The 24050-nt window shown below is 40.8% G+C and overlaps 2 protein-coding genes across 8 annotated transcripts in view; both read left to right on the top strand.

Moving 5' to 3' along the window:
• The window catches only part of LOC132985189 (bromo adjacent homology domain-containing 1 protein-like), a 32490-nt gene extending 28087 nt beyond the window's left edge, over positions 1-4403 (top strand). For all 4 annotated transcript variants that reach the window (XM_061052423.1, XM_061052426.1, XM_061052427.1 and 1 more), the window contains exons 6-7: positions 2945-3036; positions 3472-4403. In XM_061052423.1, the coding sequence (XP_060908406.1) occupies positions 2945-3036; positions 3472-3661 (282 nt within the window). In that variant the 3' untranslated portion in view covers positions 3662-4403. The remainder of the gene's footprint in view (positions 1-2944; positions 3037-3471) is intronic.
• A 7335-nt stretch (positions 4404-11738) lies between these two features.
• Positions 11739-23384, top strand: LOC132985192 (echinoderm microtubule-associated protein-like 1). 4 transcript variants are annotated; one of them, XM_061052436.1, is made up of 7 exons: positions 11739-12099; positions 17044-17235; positions 18714-18843; positions 19550-19651; positions 20146-20174; positions 20379-20405; positions 22561-23384. In XM_061052436.1, the coding sequence occupies exons 1-7, from the start codon at positions 11940-11942 to the stop codon at positions 22833-22835; spliced, it is 915 nt and encodes a 304-aa protein (XP_060908419.1). In that variant the 5' UTR covers positions 11739-11939; the 3' UTR covers positions 22836-23384. The 4 variants fall into 4 exon arrangements, with proteins under 4 accessions (XP_060908419.1, XP_060908418.1, XP_060908417.1 ...); XM_061052435.1 differs by having other exon boundaries at positions 20143-20174; XM_061052434.1 differs by lacking the exon at positions 11739-12099 and adding an exon at positions 15112-15889.
• Positions 23385-24050: the final 666 nt, after the last annotated feature.

The following is a 24050-nucleotide window of genomic DNA, read 5'->3' as shown; positions in this document are numbered from 1 at the left end:
TGTACTTTCCAAGGGTTCCAAGATGCTCCAAACATTTTCACTGGGTGACAAGTCGGGACTGCTGGCAGGCCTATTAATCACCTGGACCCTTTTACTCCGAGCCATGCTGTTGTAATACGTCCACAATGTGGTTCGGCATTGTCTCCAGCCCTCCCTGAAGAAGAAGTTGTCTTTTGGCTGCACAGAAACTGTATACGTGGTGCAGCATTAATGGTGCCTTTACAAATGTGTAGTTTACCTATGACGTGCACTAATGCATCTGGTAACATCATGGAATGTGTGCTGAAAACAAGTTAAATGGTCCCTTCCCTCTTTTGCCAGGAGGACGCAACTTTCATGATTTCTTAAGTGTAATTAAAAATTTGAATTGTCAGTCCTCAGGTCAGTTTTCACTCCACCTCAGTCCATTTTAAAAGCATCTGGACCCAGAGAAGATTGTGGTGTTCCTAGATCTGGTCTATATAAGATTTCCTCTTGGCATGGTATAGTTTAAGCTATTTGTGAATGCAGGGATGAACTGTGTTTGCAGATAATGGTTTTTGGAAGGGTTACAGGCTTAGTCAGTGAAGTCTATTACAGAATTGTGTGTTTTTAATGCAGGGCTGACAATATTCCCCTGAATACAGAAGAGATGTCATCAGATTCTCTGAATCGTTTAGTGATATCATGTACTATAGATGATGAGATCCCCAGAGTATTTGTAATTTTTTTGTTAAAATTATTGAAAAGTTGCACTGGTACTATTTACCAGTACAGTCTTTCATAAAGAACCTAGACCAGGGGTGGGCAAACTTTTTGACTCGCGGGCCACAATGGGTTCTTAAATTTGACAGAGGGGCCGGGCCAGGAACAGACGGATGGAGTGTTTGTGTGAACTAATATAAATGACATGTAAAAGCCATTACATGAAATGATTTGGCCTTTAACAGGTAGCAAAGCATGAATATGCAAGGCTCATTGTACAAATTGATTTCCAAATGCATTCATTTAATTACACTCATTCATGTGTGAAAATATGTCCACAGCAAATGCAAAGTCACAAAGCCAGTTCTTGTCTCTTAGCTCAGGAAATTCGTCAGATTTCCCCATTAACTCCAAAAATGCGCTGATCTCCTCTTTCAGCTCCCACACTCGTTGAAACACTTTGCCCAAACTTAACCAGCGGACACGAGAGTGGTACAGTAAGTCCTGATGATCCGCATCAGTTTCCTCCAGGAACATAATAAACTGACGATGCTGAAGTCCCCTTGCTCGTATAAAGTTAACAAGTTTTACAACTGGATTCATGACATGATTAAGCTGCAATACAGACTTACACAGAGATTCCTGATGGATGATGCAGTGAAGGAAAATAACATCCTGGTCAGGGTTTTCCTCTTTCACTTTATCCTGGATTCTTTTCAGCAGCCCAACATGTTTTCCAGTTAAATTTGGCGATCCATCCGTTGTGACATTGGCAAGTTTACTCCAAGGTAGCTTCATTCTCTCGATGACAGCAGACACCTGGTTATACAAGTCCTCTCCTCGCGTTTTTCCTTTCAGGGACTCCATGGTCAAAAACTCCTCTGTTATCTCAAAACTGTCATTAATCCCTCGGATAAAAATTAGGAGCTGAGCAGTGTCTTTTACGTCATTACTTTCATCCAGCGCTAGTGAATATAATTTAAAGGACTCAGCCTTTTTGTTTAATTCGCTGGCTATATCTTCATCAATCAGTTCCACACGGTGAGTCACAGTCCTGCGTGATAAACTGATTTTTTCAAACTGGCCTTGGCTCTCCGGACACAAGAGACCTGCTGTCTCTACCATGCATTCTTTTAAAAACTCGCCTTCGGAGAAAGGCTTGCTAGCCTTTGCTAATTTGAATGCCAGCAAAAAACTTGCCTTGGTAGTTGACTCTTGAATCGCAGTTTGTTGGTGAAAAAAATGTTGCTGAGTCTGTAAATTAGCCTTCAACCTCTGAGCCGTAGCCGCCCGTTCTTGCGTGGACTGCTTGCTAGCGTAGTTAGCATGCTTCGTTGCAAAGTGACGGCTGATATTGTACTCTTTGAAAACTGCGACAGTTTCTTGGCATATCAGGCATACAGCCTTTGATCGGACTTCAGTGAAAAAATATTTAGTTGTCCACTCTGTATTAAACACTCGGCATTCACTGTCCACTTTTCTTTTCTTTGATCCGCTCATTTTTACAGAAGGGCTCATACGGGTTCATAGGGCAAAGCGAAAAAGTGAAGAAGGGAGTAATACACCACACTCTGAAGTGCGCCATCTATTGGGGAAATGCGGGCATTACAGGGGAAAACGAACGAGGTTTAATTATAATCAAATTTAATTTAATAATAATATAATTTGGACAAGTTCGGCGGGCCGGATTAAAAAGCCCAACGGGCCGTATATGGCCCGCGGGCCGTAGTTTGCCCATGTCTGACCTAGACCTAAAACAAATCAGAAATCTGCTAACGAAATTGAAATCGCTGCATCTCTGGTAATAATGCAAACCAAAGTGATTTACATAAGACCATAATGTGCATGGAGGAGGTGAACTCTTTCTCCATGCACACACACAGAGACAGACGCTGCGGCTGTCAGAGACATCATTATCTTCCTCCCAGCAGCCCTGAAACTGTTGATAGCTGCTAAGCTCTTTGGTGAAACCACAATGCAAGAGTGATGATATCTGTGCACCTCAGTGTGCACAAACAAAGAGTGAAGAAACACCACTCATGTTCCTGTTCACTGTAGATATCCACGGCGTGCCTTCAGTAGAGAGAGGTCTTTCTGTGTGTTAGAAGCTAAGGTAGAAACCAAGAGAGGCACAACCACATCGCACATAAACAATTAGCCACGCTGACGAGTGAAAAGTGTCATCATTTCTTCAGCCGTCAGCCGCTGTATTAAGAGGCACTTGAGGTGATGTGACATTGTACACCCACTGTGTTTTCAGAATGAGATTTTCGCGTCCCGGCATCAGGATGAAAATAGTGTGGCCTGCATAGAAGACAGATGCTACGTTCTCCCACTTGCCCAGTACTGTAGGTAAGTACCAACACACACACACACACACATGGAATACCCCTCAGCATGAGTCGTTAGCAGAAAGCTAAAAGGTTTGGTGTCGACCCTTTAATTAACACCTCAGTGTCTCACTTTGTTATTGCACTTCTGTGACACTGCAACTGATAATGAATTCAAGGGAACGTACAACATGAATATTGAATAGATGACTTGTTATTTTCAAATACAGTTCTGGCTATTCAGATTATGTTGTTTAATTTGATATACCGATCCTGCATACGATCCTCTCTCCCTGTGTCACATCTTTAGTTTGATTTTGAAATTTTTGTTAATTCACTAAAGCAAATTGCCACCATATTCAGTAATAAGAGCACAAACATCTATTTAATATTTCCCTGCCTTTAAAAACAAAAGGGAGGCGTCACCACGGATGTTGTGTGTGTGTTTTTTGTGTAGATTTTGTGCCTTTGTGAAGCGGCGTGCTGAAGGTGCCCCACCCAGCAGTGCAAGTATGGTGCCCTGCGGCCCTGACTTTGCCCCCCCCTCCCACCGCTGTGTGCCCACCGACGTCGACCCCGAGCTGGTGTATCTCTGCCGGCACGTCTACGACTTCCGCTATGGACGCATCCTGAAGAACCTGCAGTAGAGGGCAGTGGGGGAGGGGGGGATTCACACCGATGAATTAATCACAGAGTAACTCCCACCTTCTGCACAGAGGTGGTGTTGCTGAAGGACTGAACACCCATGTCTTCAGAGGGAGGGGGGGGGGGGGGGGGTTGTAAATTATTCCTGAGGGATTCAGATGAAGCAAAAAGTGTTTGTGACACATAATGAAGCACAGATCCCTTTAGTCGACTACAGAGGGCGCTACAATGTGAGGCAGAGCAACAATTTTTCCCGGTTTGTGGGAGCAAGGAAGAGAGAATTCATTCATCAGTTTGAAGATTTCAGCTTCCACAACAACCGCCCCCCCCACCACCACTTTTCTCCCCTTTGCCTGCCAGGAATGCTGAACACCAGACTGAACTGGCCAACGTTCAGGCCTACATTTCTCCTGAAGCATCTCAGCACAACAATCATGTTTGTTTCTTTTGTAAGCTAAGGCTCAGGAAGAGTCCGGCACTAAGGTGCTTCAGGGTGAACACAGGCCTGCACTGTCAGCTCCATGTTAACGCTGCTCAACCAGCCAGGGTGAAGGAGCAGCTAATCAAGAGCGGCGTCTGATTTCTCCTGGTCTGTCTCACTCTGTGTGTGTGTGTGTGTGTGTGTGTGTGTGTGTGTGTGTGTGTGTGTGTGTGTGTGTGTGTGTGTGTGTGTGTGTGTGTGTGTGTGTGTGTGTGTGTGTGTGTGTGTGTGTGTGTGTGTGTGTGTGTGTGTGTGTGTGTGTGTGTGTGTGTGTGTGTGTGTGTGTGTGTGTGTGTGTGTGTGTGTGTGTGTGTGTGTGTGTGTGTGTGTGTGTGTGTGTGTGTGTGTGTGTGTGTGTGTGTGTGTGTGTGTGTGTGTGTGTGTGTGTGTGTGTGTGTGTGTGTGTGTGTCTGTGTGCGTGCGTGCGTAGGGGAGCGAGTGTTGTCAGTGTGGATAAACGGATAAATGTGGGGATGTGTGATGGTTTTTTAGGAGGCTTTCAGGCAATCAAACCAAACAAGCAGCTTTAGAGGAAGCAAAGCTGCCGTCTCCGTGTGCCACAGCGTGCTGACAGAAACATTTTCATCAACACTGAACCTGAGAGCGTTCTGAAGCAGATCTTTTCCTTCCTGAACTTGACTCCAGGGACCCGTTTCAGAAAGAAGGTTTAACAAACTCTGAGTCAAAAACCTGATCTCTGAGTTGATTTATCCTCAGATGGGAAACTTCCGAGTTTCCGGTTCCAGATCAGCTGATTTCAGTTTGTTCACTCTGTGTTCAGCACGTGCAGCACGGCTATAAAAAGCCAACATCAATGGAGCCTCAATAGTACGATTCACCATGGCAACAGGTTACAGAAAGGTGTTTCTTGTACTTTTACCCTCTGAAACTATACATCCTCATGTGGAGCAATTATGAACATTGCTGATTGTGGCAGCACATTAGTCTGAATATATTCTATTTATTTAAAATGATATCATAATGCTGCTTTCACACACACAAATGTCCTCTCACTTATATCCTGTTTAGTTCAGTAATTAGGCCTAGTTAGATGAACATCTCAGGATGTAAATGTAACTCCCTGTGGAAAAATGCAGCCCTTTCATCTCCAGGCTCCTCGACTAAAGGACATGCCATGTTGGACGACAAAGTATGTTTTCATAGTATTCTGAACAGATACAGATATTAAAACTACCACTACTACTTTTTTTTATAGACAAACACCACTAACGCGCGTGATGCGGACTGAATGATTAAATGAGGACATGAAACCCTGTTTCCTGCTCTGAAAGAGGGAGGAGACCGAGAGAAACTCAGGGTTCAATGAAGAAAACCTGCTCCCAACCAAGTTAGGTCCACAGACTCAGTAACCATAGTAACTGACCCAGAGCTTAAGTAACCTCTCTTTCTGGAACAGGCTTGAGTTGCGCTTTTTCTGGACGGAAAATTCAGACTTTCCCTTATTTAAAGGTTAACAGACTCGGTGTTTGCACAAAACCTTCTTTCTGAAATGAGCCTCAGGGGAATTTATTAGTGAAACGTTACACCGGACTAAAAAACACTCCATGGATTTCAAACTAGAAAACTAACTCAAGGGTCTCGTTCCTGAGCCGCTCACTCACTACACACACTAAATGGCTAGTGGTCCTGTGAAAGCAAAACGAGGTCCATCCACTCATTCTTTCACATTTAGTTTCTGTTCATTTCTTCTTCTGTTTCTCTCCCTGTGACTTGCCTTATAACTTGCAGGTACAGCTTTAGGCAGCTAATCACAAGAAGTACAACTAAGAATTTGGAAGATCAGATTTACTGTAGTACCCAGAAAGGTTTTTTTGTTGTCAATCAACTAAGAGACATCTATGAAATGATTACTTGACAACTTACACTATGATTGTTTTCTTTATTCATTCCTCTTTTTTGTCAGTAAAATGACAAAGATTCCCCCGGTTATCTTGGTATGTCAAAGAAAACATAAACAAATCTATATAACTGAAAAGCTCAAACAAGGAAATGTTTTGTGTTTTTGCACAAAAATTCCGATCACATTTTCAAAATAGCTATAGACATTTTATATTGGATCCAAAACGGTTGCATCTTTACCGGGACTAGTGTCATTCATTTGCTGCGCTTTACCTGCTCGCTTTGCATCCTGAAACATTGTGATGTGTCTTTTCTACCACTTCTATTAATCAGACATACGCATCATTTCCTCCCCCTCCCCCTCCCCCTCCCACATCTCACCTCCTGAAGATAAACCAAAGGATCTCACAAACATCTCCTCCCTCGCACTTCTCCTCCTTGTCAGCTCCTGCTCGTGTTCCCTTTATCAAATTGCACTAATCCATTCCTCGATTATTACTAAAGTATTTTTTTTTCCTTTATTTTTTTGATCTAGCAACTTTTAACACCGTGTGTTTCTTAGAGTGTGTGTATGTGCGATTGGTAGAGGAAAAGGATGTCATGACTGCTTTCGTCAGTGCAAACTTTTTATTTTTTATTCTCTGTTAGTTGAGGAGTTGCAAACCGGTTGGTCATGTGACCTGATGCACAACCTGTTGAATATATACATTATATATATATAAAGCAAGAGTCATTCCATTTGATTTCTAAATCAGCTCTGACATAAATATACAGTATATATATGTATGTATCCACACTGTCAATGTGATAAGAGTTCAGAAAAGGCCTCTGACGTAGCAGTGTGTTAGGCGTGTATTTGGACTGAAGGTGGGCTGGGTGGTGTTTGATATGTAATTATGAGTCGTGGTTTCAAACCAAACTCATTCATTGCCTTTTAACTTGCAAGTGTTGTACTGTCATGTACAAAACGAGTTGTGTCAGAGTGTGTGTGTGTGTGTACCTTTTTAAAAATATAAAGAGTACCCGATTGCTTTCCTACACAGCCAAACGCCCTGTTCTTTAAAACAAGACTTTAAAAAAAAGTTGCCCCCTCTCTAAAGCCATCTTTAACTTTTTCTCTATTTGGGCAGCGTGACTCCTTCTACCCAAAACAAAATCAAACCCTGATGATTGGGTTTTTTTCATTTCTATTAGCGCCCAGATTCTTCTAAGAGGTAATATATATATTCTCCTACTTTACAATTTATCCTTATTAAGAATATTTTATTATGTCGGTTTCCTAAGATGGCATATGCGATATATTTTTAGATGTACTATTTTTGGAAAATGAACTTAACAAATTCAGAAAAAGATATGCATTATTTTTTCTTTTATTTCAAATTAGTTTTCAAATCATCACAGCGATAATTGAGATTTGACCAAATGAAAGAAAGAGGAGAGTGAAGGGACTCCATGCCGTCATGATCTGTCAGGTTGTAGAGAGCCGGCGGTGAAAGACTCCCTTCAGGTGATTTCTTATAAAGTGTACATATCTGAACCCAGGAAGCACCGGGCACTCTTTAAACAAGCAGACAGCCAATGCACAGTGTAGTATTTTTGCAAGATCTGTAATAATTATATTTAAAGTAAGAAAAAAAAATATTTAAATGGAGTAAACATTACGATATATTAAGATTTCAATCTAACTTATTTGGAATTACTGTGTCTAATTGATGAACTATATCCTGTTTGTTTGTGCTCCAGGATAGAAATGATCTGTTTATTTGTAACTTATAAGTTTAGAAATTAAATGATTTGAGTGACGATTTTTGACAGAGATGTAAATGTTTAGTTTGTTTCTGTTTGTTGTCAGGGGTTGGAGAGCAGACCAAAGCACACCCTGACAAACAAGAGGGCAGAAGTGGCTTCCAGATCTGATCTGATTCCACTTATTTAAAATCCGACCTGAGATCTATGGAAAGAAACCACTTCCAGCCCTTTTGTCTAACCTGTCTGACCTTAAGTGTAACGTTTGGGAGAATGTCGTGGCAACCCGGTCACCGGAGCTTTTATTGATTCATCAGATTAGGGATAGACAAAAAGAACACCTGAGACAGGACAGGACGTCCTCTGGACTCTAGGGAGAAGATCCCCTCAGGCTGATCTCAGATCAGTATCCCTTCTCTAAATTTAGCGCAACGTTATGGAGGGTTCCCAATGAGTGTCAGAAATAAGGGACTGTTTGGAAATAACTCAGGAGGGGCATGCAATGAGATGTATATTTATTTTATTTATATTTTTGGCCCTTTATCTTTATTTATAGGACAGTTGAAGGGAGACAGGAAATATGGGGTGGACAGAGTTGGGTAGACATGCATCTAAGAGCAGATACCAAGAGTTGAACCTGTGGCCGATGTGTAGGAGACAGCAGTCTCTGAACATCTGGAACCTGCTCCTCCGACTGAGCTAAACATTTCCTCTGCGATGAGGAAAGTTGTGGGATGAGTTATGTATTTTTATTCTGTCCTTAGGGGGAGTGGGGGGCGGAGCTATATTTTTTTCAAGATTGCAAAGAAGGGACTTTAAGCACTTTCGTTCCCAAATTTAATTTGGTTTTTGATTTAAATCTAAATTTTTCTTTTAAATAAGACGTTGAATTACAACTCTACCTAACACATAGGCCCAGCCAGGCTTCTATCAAAGGACTACTTTAAAGCAGCTTTCTATTTAAAAAGAAAAAAAAAAAAATAGAATTTCAGTGTGGTTCTTCCACATATGCGTTATGTTTGTTTATGTCTGTTATTTTAAATATTGATGGTAAGAACTTTTTGTAAGTTAGGGAAAATGTCAAAAAGAAAACAACATGCTTTTTGTAGGGTTCAGGTAAATAGGATTAAGCCTCCCTCCAAGAATCGTTTTCATACAGTCCCTTATTTTAGTGATCAACACTTTTAGGTTTACCGGATGACTAAGATCAATTTTGATGTAATAAATGTGAACTTTGCTGAGAATCTTCTCCCACCATCTGAATCAGATGCCCTCCGTTGCCTTCTCCCAGATGTGCATTGACAATATTTGTCCCCTAGAGGGCAGAAATCCTACTTTTGCAGAACAGCATCATGGCCACCTCTCTTAACAGCTTCCTCTCGTCCTCTGTCCTTGCATCCTTAGTTTCTGGTGCAGGAGTTTCATAAAGACAAGAGATGAGGAGGAAAGCTAAATAAGAAAGTGTCAGTGAGTCATCCTCTCAGCTGCTGGCCCGCCCTGCAACAAAAAGCATGGACCAGATTGTATGTTATTATTTATGTAACTTAATTTACCAGCAGCTTTGCATGGACACAGTTTCATCCTTTTGTTACCATGGCAACAAGGCCAGGCCACAGGCTGAAGAGGTCAAGTTTTGTGTATGTAGGGGTAACAGTTAGAGACCTTTACTGATGCCACACTGAGGGTGTGTTCACAAACCCATGAGATTCTGCTTTTTATGTGGTATGTATTGATGCTTATTGTTGACATATATTTTATATATTTGAAAGAAAAGGGGGGTATATACAGTGAAAAGTCTTGATATTTTTGGAGTAGAGAAGCAACATGTGTATCAGATTATCGTCACTTTGTCATTCTCTCTGAAAATCTGTTGGATTTTTTGGAAGAATTATATAACAACCCTACTGATTTAATGTTACATTGGAAGAATATTTATAAATTTTAAGTCCTTTGTGAAATTTCTGTGTGTGGCTCTTTATTCATTTGATATATTCCAATATATCTTCCACAGTGTTGATTGTTGTATAATAGTTCACATACAGGAAGCTGTTTCTTACAGGTGATTAACAGAAAGGCTCCAAGTTAGAGGGCAGCTGTGATGCCATACAATGTCCACAGGAGGGCAGCAGAGAGTTAATCGGACCAGGTCAGGGTCAAACGTTTGACCTTTTCTTTTAGGTACATAATGGCCCGCAGTGCATGCTTGTCTGTTTAATTCAATACAGCAGCAGACAGGTTTCCACCTTACGTTGTCTCTCTCTCTTGTCTCCTTAGTCATTATGTGTCTTTGGCCTTTATCCCTGTACAGGCCTCAGGGCATTAGGAATATCCAGCTCATACTGACATACACACACAGTCCACAGGGCCAGAGTGTCTGATTCACAGGGACACCAGCAGACGATTAGTGTCTCATAATAACATGACCAGCAGCACACTTTGACCTCTCAGGTGCTACAGTCTGCTGTGAGATTATTGGCTGCTTAACATGCTCAGGTGACCGGTGTAAACATGCCTCTCTGTAGGATAAAATAAGGGATTTAGCTTTAGACAGGAAGTGACACAGTGCGCTCACTGAAGTACGTAGGACGCAAATCCATTATTTTGGATCAGAATGGCCATGTGCCTCTTTGTCTTCAGAAGTCAATTGCATTGGTTAATACCTGGCGTTAGTTGACGAGTCTATGCAGACAAAAGATGCAAACAAATTAATATAGAGGTTAACTTGCAATGTCGATGTTCTTCAGTGATCATGGAGGAGGAGGATTTTCCCACCGCAGATGAGGTTTGGAACTTTATCCACTTGCATTTGTTTTTAGTCTTCTGACTGCTCAAAGCATTTAACACACTGACAGAGACTGCTTTTCCTGCTGTGGAGAGTACAGACTGAAGAGAAAACCCAAAACTTGAGATGAAAGAAAGAAAGGTGAAACCAGCTTCTGGTTCTGTTAAAGAGGAAGACGGAAAGAAAAGCAGATCTAATATTTAACATTCAGAGGAACAGAGGACCTCCAGTCTGTGTCTGAAAAGCTCTGACAGATCAGCAAAATGTAACATCTGCTCCAAACAGAATCAATCCAGCGAGTGCACAATAGACAGAACTCTAGCTTACACTTGGGGGAAGACCCCCTGACACAATCACCTAACTAGCTCTTCATCTGCTCCTGTGGTCTTCCTCTGTGTGTCTAATTACCACACGCAGCTTATTGTCCTCACGATGAATGTAATTAATCAAGTTGTGCTGCCTAATCTCTGAATCTCATCATCCTTACAGCACTGTGGGGTCGGACACACCGGATGGTAGCCTGATGTAAGCTCTTTTCAGGAGAGTAATTGAGTGCTTGTCGGCAACTTTGCGTGCATCAGAAAATTGAATGAACCCTCCCTGCTGTGTTTTTGTTGTCAGGAGAGTGTGTGTTTTCTCTCTGTACAAGTCGGGTGATTTGAATCATTATCTCTTCCTTGAAGCAATGGCCTTATGTGTGCAGACAGCAGGCATCAAATTATCATACAGGGCGTTATTTAGGTTTAAGTTTTAAGCTTAAAATATGTTTTAAACTACAAGCTTAAAACACATCTGTACCAGGCTGTTAACATGTTAATTTCTGCTGTTGAAATGGTGATTGGATTTTCCTTTTTTTTTTTTTTTACCTCAAGTGGACACTCGAGGAACTTTTTTTTTTTTTTTTGTTTTTTGTATTTTCAAAACCTGAGTTTGCCACTTGGTACCTACTCTATTGTGTTATTTATTGAATAAAAATTCCTATACACAAGTATGTACATTTTGTATGATACATTAGTATATGTTGTTAAAGTGTACATAATAATGGAGTGGTTATTATATGTGTAACCCCCCCTCCCCCATAAGTAGGTACCCTGGTTGGGCCCCCCACAGTCAAAACTTCTTAACACACCCCTGTCTGTACATTTATAGTCTCTCTTACACATCAGACTCCTCTCTCATAGTCTTGTCCTCCCTGAGCTTCAGATGGCTTACCAGGTCTTTAATCTGTCCTTTGAGTGACATCACCCTCTCCCTGCACCCTCCATATGCTCCTCTCAGAACAGGGCAGCGAGTAAGGAGAAGGGAGGTAAGGAGAGCGGGAGGGGCTGGCCACTGTTGGTTTGTGGAAGGTGAATTAAACCCTGGCAGTGAAAACTTTGTTGGAGACGGATAAGAGCACTCCATCAAGGCCATGGCAGCAGGCACAGAGGAGGGGGATGCACACATGGAGGAGCTGCTGGACCAGGGTCTAGGGATGGAGGAGACAGGACACGACCTGCTGAGGAGGCCCTCGCTGAAGGAGTGCTACCACAGTGACTCCCTGCTGGCCCCCGACACTGACTTCATGATAGGTATGAGTTACCTTAGATTCTGAAGTGTCATTCACCAAAATGACAAATTTACTTTTGGTATGCAGTCAAGCAGGAAGCCTGGTTTTAATCTTCTCAACGTGAAACTTTCAGGACAAACTTTGCCAAAACATCAGTGTACAAAATTATCAGTTTTGCTCTCTCTATGGTTTTCAGGTTCCACCCTGTAATGAAGAAAAATGCCATTTTGATTATTTTTGAATATTATTTGTGGTGCTCTAGGAAGTGAAAATACACCAACCTTTAAAAAAATTCTCATGCACTGTATGTTTATCTAAAAAACAAATTAATTGAAGCTTTAAAGTGTTTTTAAAGACTGAAGTGCATCTTCATGTGTAGTAAAAATATTATATTACATCCCTTTCTTTTTATCACTAACTGGCCTGTATTCATACAGGTACTGTCTAAACATATTTTAACAGGTTTATTTACATAGTTGTTAACTAAAGTCTACATGTATATCAAGTTTGTTAGTTAAACATTATTTGATGAAAATCCACAGCAAAATAGACAACTGCATGAATCAATCATGGCATTTTGCATCATACACCTGATGATTTAACTTATTAATACAGGAAGTCAAAAGCCAACTATTGTTTCTTTCTTGTTTGATATTGGCACTTTGGACTTGTAACTTGTTTGATTAAGCTTAAGTTTAATTTGAAACACAGTTCCTGCATTCCTGTGCAGCCTATCACATGCCACACAGTCAAACTGTGGGTGTGCTGGAATGTGCCTCAGCTGAGCAGATTTAGGGAAATGCCCCGTACCCTCAGGGATATTAGTATCAGTGGACTAATATGCAAAGGTTTGCCAGTGCACACGTGGCGTGTATGTGTCAGCATGCAGGCTGCTGATTTGAGCAGACAGATGCTGTTCCTTCATTCAAGAAACACCATCTGCGAGCAGAGATTAAACACTCCACCGCTGCTGCTCTGTCTTAATGTGTTTTCATTCTGCTGAGACACATAACAGGCATATGAATTCTGAAACTGTAAGCGCTGTCAAAGCCCTATGTTCTTGTGAGAACCTGTGTGTGTGTGTTTGTGTGTGTGTGTGTGTGTGTGTGTGTGTGTGTGTGTGTGTGTGAGAGAGAGAGATAGAGTCAGGGGCAAAACGGTAGACTTAGTGTACTTGTTATATTTGTGTTTTCATTTGCATGAAAGGCGTCCAAGGAGCCTGCCTGTTCTCTGAGTTAGTGCAGAGATTGAGCTCTGGGCTGCTAATTCCCTTTTACAGCACTGGGATTATGTGCTATTCTAATCCCAATCCCATATGGAGTGTGTGGAGGTGGCACGAGGGTGGTGTCACGGCCAGGACAAGAGGAGGAACAGAAAATCACAGTCCTGCACAGAGTTACAGCCCTAAACGGGAGACCGATTACTGCTGGCTGTGAGCTTCAAAAAGTGTAGCCTGTTCTCACAGAAGATCAGCTTCATCAGGAGGAAAATCTTCAATTTCAAATGATTTAGATCCTCCCAAGAGCCGAGGAATTGTATTCAATTTTTAAACAAAAGAGGCATTTTAGAAGATTTTGTGGGTTAATTTGCACTAAACAATGAACTGCATCACTGTCAGACAAACCTGCATTAGAGTTCATTTAAACTGTCTGATTGATCAGTCAAAGAAAGTCAAGTCGATGTTATTGTTCATATACTTAAGTTTACAGTAGGTCTGTTCATCTTAACTTTCACAGTACTACTACTACAACTATCACTGTAAGTGGTAAAGAAGCTGGTCCTTTAAATGTTTGAATATTTTAAGTTATTCACACCATTAGTTTAAACATTTCAGCCATTTAAGAGCTTTTCATGAGTAAACCATTAATTACATATCCATATATTTCAACCATCTATTGATGACTGGCAGGTAACTTTTTCAACCATTAGCTTATATGTTTGGCAAACTGGCTGCATCTTATCTAAAGTCTTTCTCTGACTCTTATTCATTCATTATTCATTCACTACTCTTGCTAGCTTGACTACCTGTTTTTATCAGTTATCATTTGGTCATATATTTTCTACCTTAAGCAGATTATTTGAACTACTTTGCCAAGCCAATCGGCCTACTTTCAGAGAACGATTTTGACTCTTTTATCTACCAGGCTACATTTTGCTAACTAATTTAACAGTTTTGATATACCTGTTCGCCTAAACTCTTTTCATTTTCAACAGTTTAATTCATTACATTCAGCTAGCCCATCTTTTTACAGTAAACCTTTAACTAGCTGGTTTATCAGTCATCAACTGATGACAACTTTGAGCAATTGTTTTCTATCCTGTTGAATTATTTACCTTTAGCTCACTTTTCAAAAGTGTAATTATTTGCGTTAAAACTTAAACCATCACCATCATTTTTGCATTTTTTACTTTTCACTCTTTAACCCACATATTCAGACAGACCACTTTTGTTTACTATCTTCAGTTCAGTTCAGACTGCCGTTTCAAGGCGCGATATTTACGTCCCTGTGACATTTCACCTTCAATATGAATGTCACTGAGGCGTATTGGGAAGATAAAGTGATCCCACCTGTGTACCGTCTTCAGAGGTAGTAACAGAGGCGTTACAGGGGTGAGACAGGATCAGCTGAGCCAGAGGGGGGGTGCAGCGCTGTGTGTGTGTGTATGGCTGACTGTGTGTGTATGTGGAGCTCACACTGTGCCCTGCTTCTGCAACACCCAAATGCAATTTGAATTCTGAGACTGGGACACCATCCCGGAATAAATATAATGAACAAAGAAGTGGTGACGTGGGAGCTTAGTTACAGGGCCATTGTGGAAACACAGTCTGAAAGGCGCTTTTCACTACTCAAAGTTTTCAATAAACAAAACAGGGCTTAAGGATACGAACCGAACTGAAACAGAAAATGCACAACCAGGTTGTTCATAACAAACTTTACTGGAGAACAGCAGTGAAGTACTTACATAACTGGATCTCTGAGTGGATTGTTGCAGTGTGTGTGTGTGTGTTTTTTAACACCTTGGTGTTCACTTTGAAATGACAATCTGCTATCACTACCTTTATTGTGACCTCGGCTCCTCTGTGGATGTAGAGGATTGTACTGCAAATCAAAACAACTACAGGCCACGTTTCAGGTTGATTTGTACTGTTTTCTCTGTGTGTCTCCATCTCTGGTTGTGACATGGGGCTTATGTGTGGGGGCGGGGTCAAAGAGGCTCAGTCAGAGGGATTATCATTGTACTTTACACACACGCACACACACACGCACACACACACGCACACACACACACACACACACACACACGTGCAAAGACAATTTAGGCTGAATTGGACGACTACTGAGATTTTTCAGCATGATCAACCCCACCCCCACCTTTATACCAGCACACACCCTCAGCAAAAGGCTTAAATCTCCGTCATACACAACTCAGGGTCCCAGAGTGAGTCAGGAGACCACCAAGGATAAATCGCAGGATCAAAGCACCATTAACCTCACCTCCTGCAGCATATTCACTGTAATACTGCCTGGATGCTGTAACAGAGGAGGACATAACACCAGAGAGGCTGAGTGTGTGTGTGTGAGCTAAGTGGAGCAAAGGAGATGAGATCTTAGTGGACACCAGCCAGTGGATCAAACTCAGAATGGAGGGAGAGCCGACCCATGTGAGCGGAGCCAGAGGAGGGAAGAGGAGTGAGAGGTTGTGTTCGCGAGAAGAGAGGAAGAGGAGGAAGACATTTGTGGTGGAGGAAGGCCAAACCAGTGGCCAGCAGAAGCTCCCTGAATGCTCATCAGGGTCCAGTGTCTCCCACGGTATACACCTCTGAACTATTTGTACTGAAAAATATGTAAAAGAAGTTTATCGACAGAGAAATCAATGCTTGTTATCGACAGTTTAAATCGTTTTGGATGTGTGCTGGGCTCTCTTTGTTTACATGAGTCTAAGCGATTACAGTATGTGTGATCTGCTGTGTCCAGCTGTGCTGTGACCTCATTAGCTTGATTTCTGCTGTACAGGCACAAACAGGCTACATTAATGTGATATTCTTCTCCCTGGTGGCAATAAAGTGAACCTTAAGTTGGCTTTCCGAGTAGATTTCACTGAGTAAATAAAATACAATGCTTTGGCTTGTGTTTTAAGCTCAGATTTGAAAGTAAAGTAGAAGGGTTTTAGTTTTTGTTAGCAGTACACTCAGCAGTGGGGAAGCTTCCAAAAAATGTTTGCATTTGTCTTAGATTTCTCTCAAACAAATAAAGGTGTGTTAAACACGTTCATCAGTCTGCTAAGGAAGCCCTAAAGGGACAGTAATAACAGCTCTTAAAATAATCATGTAACTTTTTAAAATGTTTTTATTATAAAGCAGGTGATAGATGTAGACAACGTCCTGTGTCTTCCTGGTTGGTTAAGGTTCTTACTGAGCATGTGCAGTACGATTACATCTCTGTATCTGGTTTGGAGGAGTGGGGCTTAATATCATCTCCAGTCATCCCTACAAGTTTTTTTTATTTAGTGAGCAGTTTATTTTACTTTCTTATTTTCTCAATGGAGAACTATTTTCACTCATGATCAATATTTTCTCTTACCAAACATTTGAAAGGTTTCAGTCCAAGTCAACCTGAGTTCATTTGGTATCTTTCTTATCCTCTCACCTTCCGACTGTTAAGTGTCGGAATTTTGCTCAGTCACTTTTTGAAAGTTTGCTTTCGGAAATCTGCAAATTTCAAACACCCAATGCTTATAAATTATAAGTTGATACATTTTGGATGCTAAAAAATATTCATCAGATGCCTCAGATTCCTCTTTCAGTTTTGAGCATGTCACTGGTTATGTAAGGTCATTGAAAGCATAAAATACATAATCTCTGTCCTGCTGCACACATGTGTCATGCAATCCGTCAGTCTGTCTCTCTTTATCCATCCATCCATCCATCCATCGTAACATTTACTCATCTCTGTCTTCTCTTCAGATGACCGTAGCTCAGCAACAAGCGGTCTGGATGTGGTGGACCGGCTCACCTACCTGGAGCAGAGGATGCAGATGCAGGAAGATGAGATCCAGCTGCTGAAGCTTTCTCTGGCTGACGTCCTGAAGAGACTCAACATCTCTGAGGAGCACCAAGCTGCTGCTGCAGCAGGGAGGAGGCCATTAGGAGCTAAAGGTGAGAAAAGTTCTGTGTGTGGCTTCTTGCCTTCACATGTGTCTATATGTAATGATTTAAGGTGTAAAAATATGCAGATTTCATCAAGTAGACCTTTACTTTGTAGGTGATCTTTGTATGTTAACTACTGTCGAGGAATTTGTTCCACCACTGTCGTTTATTGTGGTTTAAGTGCTGCTACTGCAGTCTTGACTTAATGTGAGAAATCAAAAGCTTTTACGGTAGCCTTGTGGTTAGTGCGTTCGTTACATCTTCAGAGTCTTCAGTCCTTTAGAGTGGCTGGCCCTGGTCTAAAACAGATCTGTTGCTCCTTTCCCGCATGTCATTCCCAACTTTCTCTCTCCCCGGGTTCTGACTCGATCCACTGTCCTTTCTCTCAATAAAAGCATAAAAAGCCCAAAAATACGTCTTGAAAATAAAAAAATAAATTTCTTCGACATGTTTGTTGACACTGGCTGTTTACTGTTCTGTACAATTATTTTCGACTCGCTGAATGCTACTTTATTCTGTATCATACTGAGCTTTTTTGATTCAGATTTTAACATTATGTAAAAGTTAAAGGAAAAATCCAGACTGTACAATACAACCGTACCATGAAGATTGGTACATCTGTGTGAATGCATAAATATGTGTAACAATGTGTTACATGTACTGTATACAGAACATTGACCTCTGGTCTGTTATGTAAAGTCATATACAGAAAATTAGCCACAAAATGATACCTAACTTTTTTCCTCGTTAATTACTGTCAGCTGGATGCTCATTTGCTAATTTCACAGACACCACAAACGTCCCATGTTGTGGATATTTATGGAATATACATTTACTGTATGTCTGACCCATTTTGAAAACTTAATGGACCATTCTACTAGTGCATTTTGTGCAGATTTGTAGAGATTTTTACTATATCTTTTACCAAAACATGTGCAATTTGCCTGAATGAATAATAAATTATAATCTGTTGTGAAAAAACAAAACAAACAAACAAACAAAACAAAATTTGAACTAAATGTTTTGATGAAGTAATTCTCCTCTAAGAATTTAGAGAGGATTTGAAAACAAGCTAAAAAACCAAAGTCTTTCATATATTTGTCAAAATTAAGTTATTGTGTCATTGAATAAGTTATTGGTGGCAAAATGAGCCCTTCTTTTGATGTTAACAAAAGGTGTTCAGCATGTTCATATATTTGGTCTTAATCAGAGCGGACACAAGAAGTATGGGTTCTTCATCTCCTTATCCCTCAATATCCAAACAGTCAGGAAATATGCCTCATGTTTCTAATTTGAATGTTTTTACCAGAAGCAGACTGAATTCTATGGTGGATCAAACTGAACACCCAGATCCTGATTTTTAGTCGAGACTGATGAGAATGCACAAGGACTGCAAAAGCCCAGTTAAATCATTTCCAAAGAGCTTTGTGGTGCAGATACTGAGCAGTGTATATTTCATACTCACTCTGTTGGATATGTCTCTACAGCGAGGCCTGTGTCTCTGGCTCTGCCCTCCAGAGCGCCTATGACAACCTCCAGCGCTGCCTCCCTGAAGAAGAGCTCCACGCTGCCCTCTAGCTCCATAGCCAGGAACTACAGCCCCACACCGCCCCGCAGGTAACACAAACTGCTCCTGCTCAGATTTAATACGTTTGAAAAATTCTCAATAAGCTTCCTGTTTAAAGAGCTGAATTAGATTTCTTCATTGGTTGACATTTTTCAAAGGGCAAAAGAAATCAAATCCTCTCATCATGAACACACACAGAGAAACAAGAGAGTCTGTGCACACAGTATAAAAGAAGCTTCGGCTCTCGTTATATTGTGTGAAAGAAACCAGCAGATACCTTCCATTATCACTGACACTGCACACGGATGCTCAATAATTATCACAGCGCTCGGCTTTATTTCAGGGTGATGAAGCAGGAAACGTCTCTGCACACGTCTTCCTCTCAATTACCTTTAAATGATACTGGTATTAAAAAGCATTAGTCAGAGAGCAGCTTTGCAGTTATTCTCTCTGCTGCTTTTATGTGTTCTAGCTGGTAGATGCTGATATACACATATGATCATACACAATGACTCCATCATTTAAAGACATTGTCATCATCATCATCATCATCATCATCATTAGCAGCAGGGATGTCCTCTTCTGTCCTCTAAATATTGACATATTGTTCACAGTCATGCTCACGTCTTTTGCAATGTTTTTATCATGACTAGATGAGATACATTTAACTGTTGGATCCCCATTGTTATGGTGAATGTGGCTAAGTATAGAAAGCCAAAGAGACATGACCTAACAGAGCGTCTTCCCATCTTGCAGTGGCGTGAAGAGCCCACCCGGTAGTGTGAAGGACAGTCCATGTAAGACGGCCAAATCTCGACCCAGCTCTGCGTCCTCCACCTGCAGGAAACCTCAGGAAAGGTGAGAACGTTTTCTAACATTTCTAAAAACCTGCAGACACAAGACTGTGCTGCTGATAAAATCTGTGTCATTATGAAGCCAAATATGTTTCTAAAAATACAGTTCCACCCTTTTTCTTGATTTGTTTGATTTCTTTCTTTCTTTTGTTTTGTTTCTCATGCATACTTCTTACAAACCAGTGCATGTATGAATTTCCATAGATTTTGAGGCCAACAAGTTATTCTTGGCTGAACAAGTAGGAATCAGATCTCTCACAATCAAGTCTAAGTTATTTCCAACCTCGGCTTCCTGTTTAAAATGAATAAACCTCAAACCACAGAGAATATCACACTCAGAGCAGAACACAGGTCTTCAACGGTTTAGTCAAACTGATACTAACAGTGTTAACTCTTCTGTTAAATGTGGTGACTCTTTCTTTTATCCTCTCTGTCATCTTCTTCATTCTTTTCTGTCTCTGCAACAAACTCGCTCTTTCTCTCTCATTTGAACAGCAGCAAGTCCAAAGACGCTGCAGTCAATGTAGGTAAGAACTCTCCAAGCTATCCTGTAGTCACCCCCTCCCCCCCCCCCCCCCTCCCCCCAGCATGTTTCTGGAAATATTCAGCTTCATACCAAGACTGTGAATCAACTGCTGACCAAAACTCTTTTAAAAAACATCAACACACAATGGTGATTTTAAAGACCCTGTGGAAATGAATGTGACCTCTGTGTTTGTGTGTTTGTACAGGGTCGAGGCGTGTGACACACTGCAAAGGTAGGATTTATCCCCAACCATACACTTACTTCACTTACAGCATATGGGATGCAGTTTTTGCCTTAATTATGTCAAACAGGTGCCTAACATGTGACAAAACACTTGTCTAAGCTTTTAACATGACTGCACTTCACTTGTGACAAATCTCTCTTGACAATCAGATTGTCAATTGTCCAAATTACAAAATATTTGTTGTTGTCAACTCCACATAAAACTGCACATGTGTCATTATAACGCTATAAGCGAGTTCAACATCTTTTGGTGACCTGGCTTCACAAACCCTGACAAAGGAGATTACACTTAGAGGTCACACAAAGCTGGTTATCAACCTGATAAGTCAACCCAGTGTTTCCATGAGCGTGTTCACATAACAGGGGTGTTGTGTTGGCAGCCTGTGACCAATCAAAAACATGATCATGTCTGCATGACAGTTTCACATTTCATTTGAGCTGCAGACCCGACGTGATCAAACGGAGTAGTATGGAGCAATTAAAGCAATTAGGGTTAGGTTAAATGAACATTAAAATATAGATCAAAGGGGCGCTTTATTTTGTATTATATAGGCATAAATGTGGCATAATTGTGTTTTATCAGTCTCTGTTGTAGGGTGATATCAGAAAAGTGAGAAATCGTGGTGTGTATGAACATCGAGCTCTGTTCCAAGAGTCTGATTGGTCACTGGGCGTTTCTTTCTACAAACTGATCTCTTCTCCAGAATATAACCTGGTTACCGTGGTGATCTACCCCGGTGAAAAGTAAACTACCTTCTTAGTACTCAAAACCCAGAGTTGACCCTGAAGTAACCCGATAAGCAGAAGACCTACTTTGTAGTCTACTCTCCTGATGTGTCCTCCTGATGTGTCTTTAGAAATGCACTCATCATGTTGTCATCATGTTGTCATCATGTGTCAAAATGCAAGTCAGTTTGTGATTTTCCAAAACGAAGTTACAAAATGCTTATCCTGAACATAAGACAACGTGTTAAGATAAAATATGTGAGCCATTTGATTAAAAATGAGCAAAACTGACAACATGACAATCAGATACGTAGCAGAAAATAAAATATGTTCACAATATGTTAAAGCTCATGTGAGGAGATTTTAACTTAAATTAATGTTGATGCCTTTATATGGGCTACAAAAGTAAACAAGACCCTCAGCAACACGACTGAACATTCCTTTATAGTTATTTTTACTGCCTGAAATGAAGTGCCATGAGGGCAACATTCACAAAGACACAGCAGGATGATACAACACAGGCCAACGGCATCTTATCGGACACTTCCCATGTATTGCACTCCGAATATGTTTTGCTGAACTCAGGGAGAAGGTACAGGGTTCCTCTGTGCAAACACAACCGCTTCAAAAACTCATTAGTTCCTTTTTCAGTTATAAGCTCATTAAAGAGCAAAGAATAGAGGATGAACGGGAAAACAGGAGGCCACCAATGTACCGGTAACTGTTGCCATGTATGTATGTATGAAACCGTAAGCGTTTGGAGTGGCATGTGTGCATGTGCACAGTGTGCGTGTGCCTGTGATTGTAGGAGTGAGTGTGTGTGTATGGATACTTAGTGTTTTTATATTGTTTTGATGTATTGTCCATGCAGCAATTTCCCAGTGTCCGAGACAAACTTCTCCCGAGGGAGACGAATAAAGAAACCTTGACAACAGGATGACATGCAATACAAAAATGAAACGACCGCTAGTGCAACAAGACCACACATTTACAGGTTATACCTGAACTGACACAGACAGTCTGATTGTCAAAATAGTTTTGTGACAACTGAGGTACAGTTAAAAAGGACATTAGTCCCAGACAAATGTTTTTTTTCAAATATTATGACAACAAGGTGAGAGCTTTCTTGACATTATTTTTGTACAAATGGCCCCCCATATACTAACATGTGACTCAATCTTCATCACAAATACAGAATACATGTTGTTGAAAAGGAGGAATGCTCGGAGCATTGTGTTTAAGCTGTCATTTTATGCCCATTCTTCATTTTCTTCACATCTCACCATGACTTGTATGCCCCTTCCCCTCACCCCTTTGCAACCCCATTTTGTTTTTGTCTTTTTCCTCCTAATCTCTTTAAATATCCACACTCTGTCCATCCGCTCACCCTCCTCACCTCACTTCACCACTTCACTTAGTGACTATGCAGATCTATCTGAGCCCCCTCGCAAGAAAGACTGGGTCTTCTGAGACCGCCAAATCTTCGGCCTCTGTGCCTGCCAGCAGCGGGTCAGCGGCAGCGCCTCACAACCCTCAGGCAAAGGGGGGCAGCAAGACGGGGGCGAGGAAAACAACCCCATCGTTCACCTTAAACCTACAGAAAACCACTACAAGCCACAACACGGCCCAGGACACATCCAGCTACAAGAGCCCGCTCAAATCACCCAGCCAGTACTTCCAGATCTGTTATTAAACGCAAACAATTTTTTGAAAGCCTATATTGACCGCTTGAAGAAATATAGACTTTATTCAATTCTGAAAAAAACAATAGATTGATTTTTAATGTGCAAAGATTACATGATTTTCATCTTTTGACTTTTTGAAAACAATTCTTTAACAGTTTTCAGAAAACGTCACTGTCATGTTTAATACTCACATGATCACCCATTTCAAGCGTAGTGTAAGAACTGTAATGCATTTTTAGCCTCCTCAGAGACCTCAGTGTAGCCGTAGATCTGTCTCATGCTAGTACCTGCGTTTTGTTTCTCTGAACGCTTGTTGTTTGCTGTAAAATCTTCTCTGTCACTCTGTGTGAAGTACTGAGTCTGTGGGCGGTAGAGGGAACTTGTGTTTGATGTCAGTGTGTGTGTCATGTTTGTGTGGTCGCTGTTTTGTTTCCAGTTTTGTTTTTGGTGTCCCACTTTGAGCATAAATACTAAACTGCATTTAACACAATCTGTGAAAATTCTGTTCTTTATAGTTTGAAAAAGACAGTAAAACAATTAATAAAGGATATGATCACAACCGAAATGACTTGTTTCTATATTATCTTACATTTAGTATGTGTTTGAGTAAACTGAACTGTCCTAACGCATCATGTATCCTATTATTTTAGCAGCTTTGAATATTATTTTCAACAATCTCCATAAATCCTAATAGTGATTTCTATCTGGAAACCTTTAATAAACCAGTGTGTGAAGGATGATAAAAACCAGTCTAAAAACTCCACATCAGCGCCCTCTTGTGGAGAAAACGCCCAAAGAGGTTATAACAGTGATAACAGTGATTAAAGACACACATTAGGGTATTAAAGTAACACCAGTAAATCCAGATCAATTAGCTCATGTACAAGTGTTTTGTAAAACTAAGCTTATTATTATTAACTCTTTCATGAACCAGTGAGAAGCAGGTATGACTTCAGAGTTGATCCTCTCCGCTCCACAAATCACAGAAGAAAATACTTAAGTTGTTTGTGAATTAGGAGGACCTCTGCTGGTGAGAAGGCAGCACTGCAGCAGCTTTGGTTTGAATGATTATGATGTAATAGGGGCATAAAAACGACTATGATAAAGAAGGGAGCTGAATATTTAGCAGATTAGTTTAAATTCAAAACATGACAACATATTTAAACATATTTTAGTAGGCTACCACAAATCTGTTGGTGGAAGGGGTTCTTTCTGTCTTGTTA

Source organism: Labrus mixtus, chromosome 12, assembly GCF_963584025.1.
Source record: "Labrus mixtus chromosome 12, fLabMix1.1, whole genome shotgun sequence".
Lineage (NCBI taxonomy): Eukaryota > Metazoa > Chordata > Actinopteri > Labriformes > Labridae > Labrus > Labrus mixtus.
This window is presented reverse-complemented; position numbering and strand designations above follow the sequence as displayed.

Coding starts and splice junctions, on each gene's coding strand:
- LOC132985192 (XM_061052433.1), top strand. CDS start 15,721: ATGGAGGGAGAGCCGACCCATGTGAGCGGAGCCAGAGGAGGGAAGAGG. Junction 17,236..18,713: donor GAGGCCATTAGGAGCTAAAG/GTGAGAAAAGTT, acceptor ATGTCTCTACAG/CGAGGCCTGTGTCTCTGGCT. Junction 19,652..20,142: donor TGCAGGAAACCTCAGGAAAG/GTGAGAACGTTT, acceptor TCATTTGAACAG/CAGCAAGTCCAAAGACGCTG.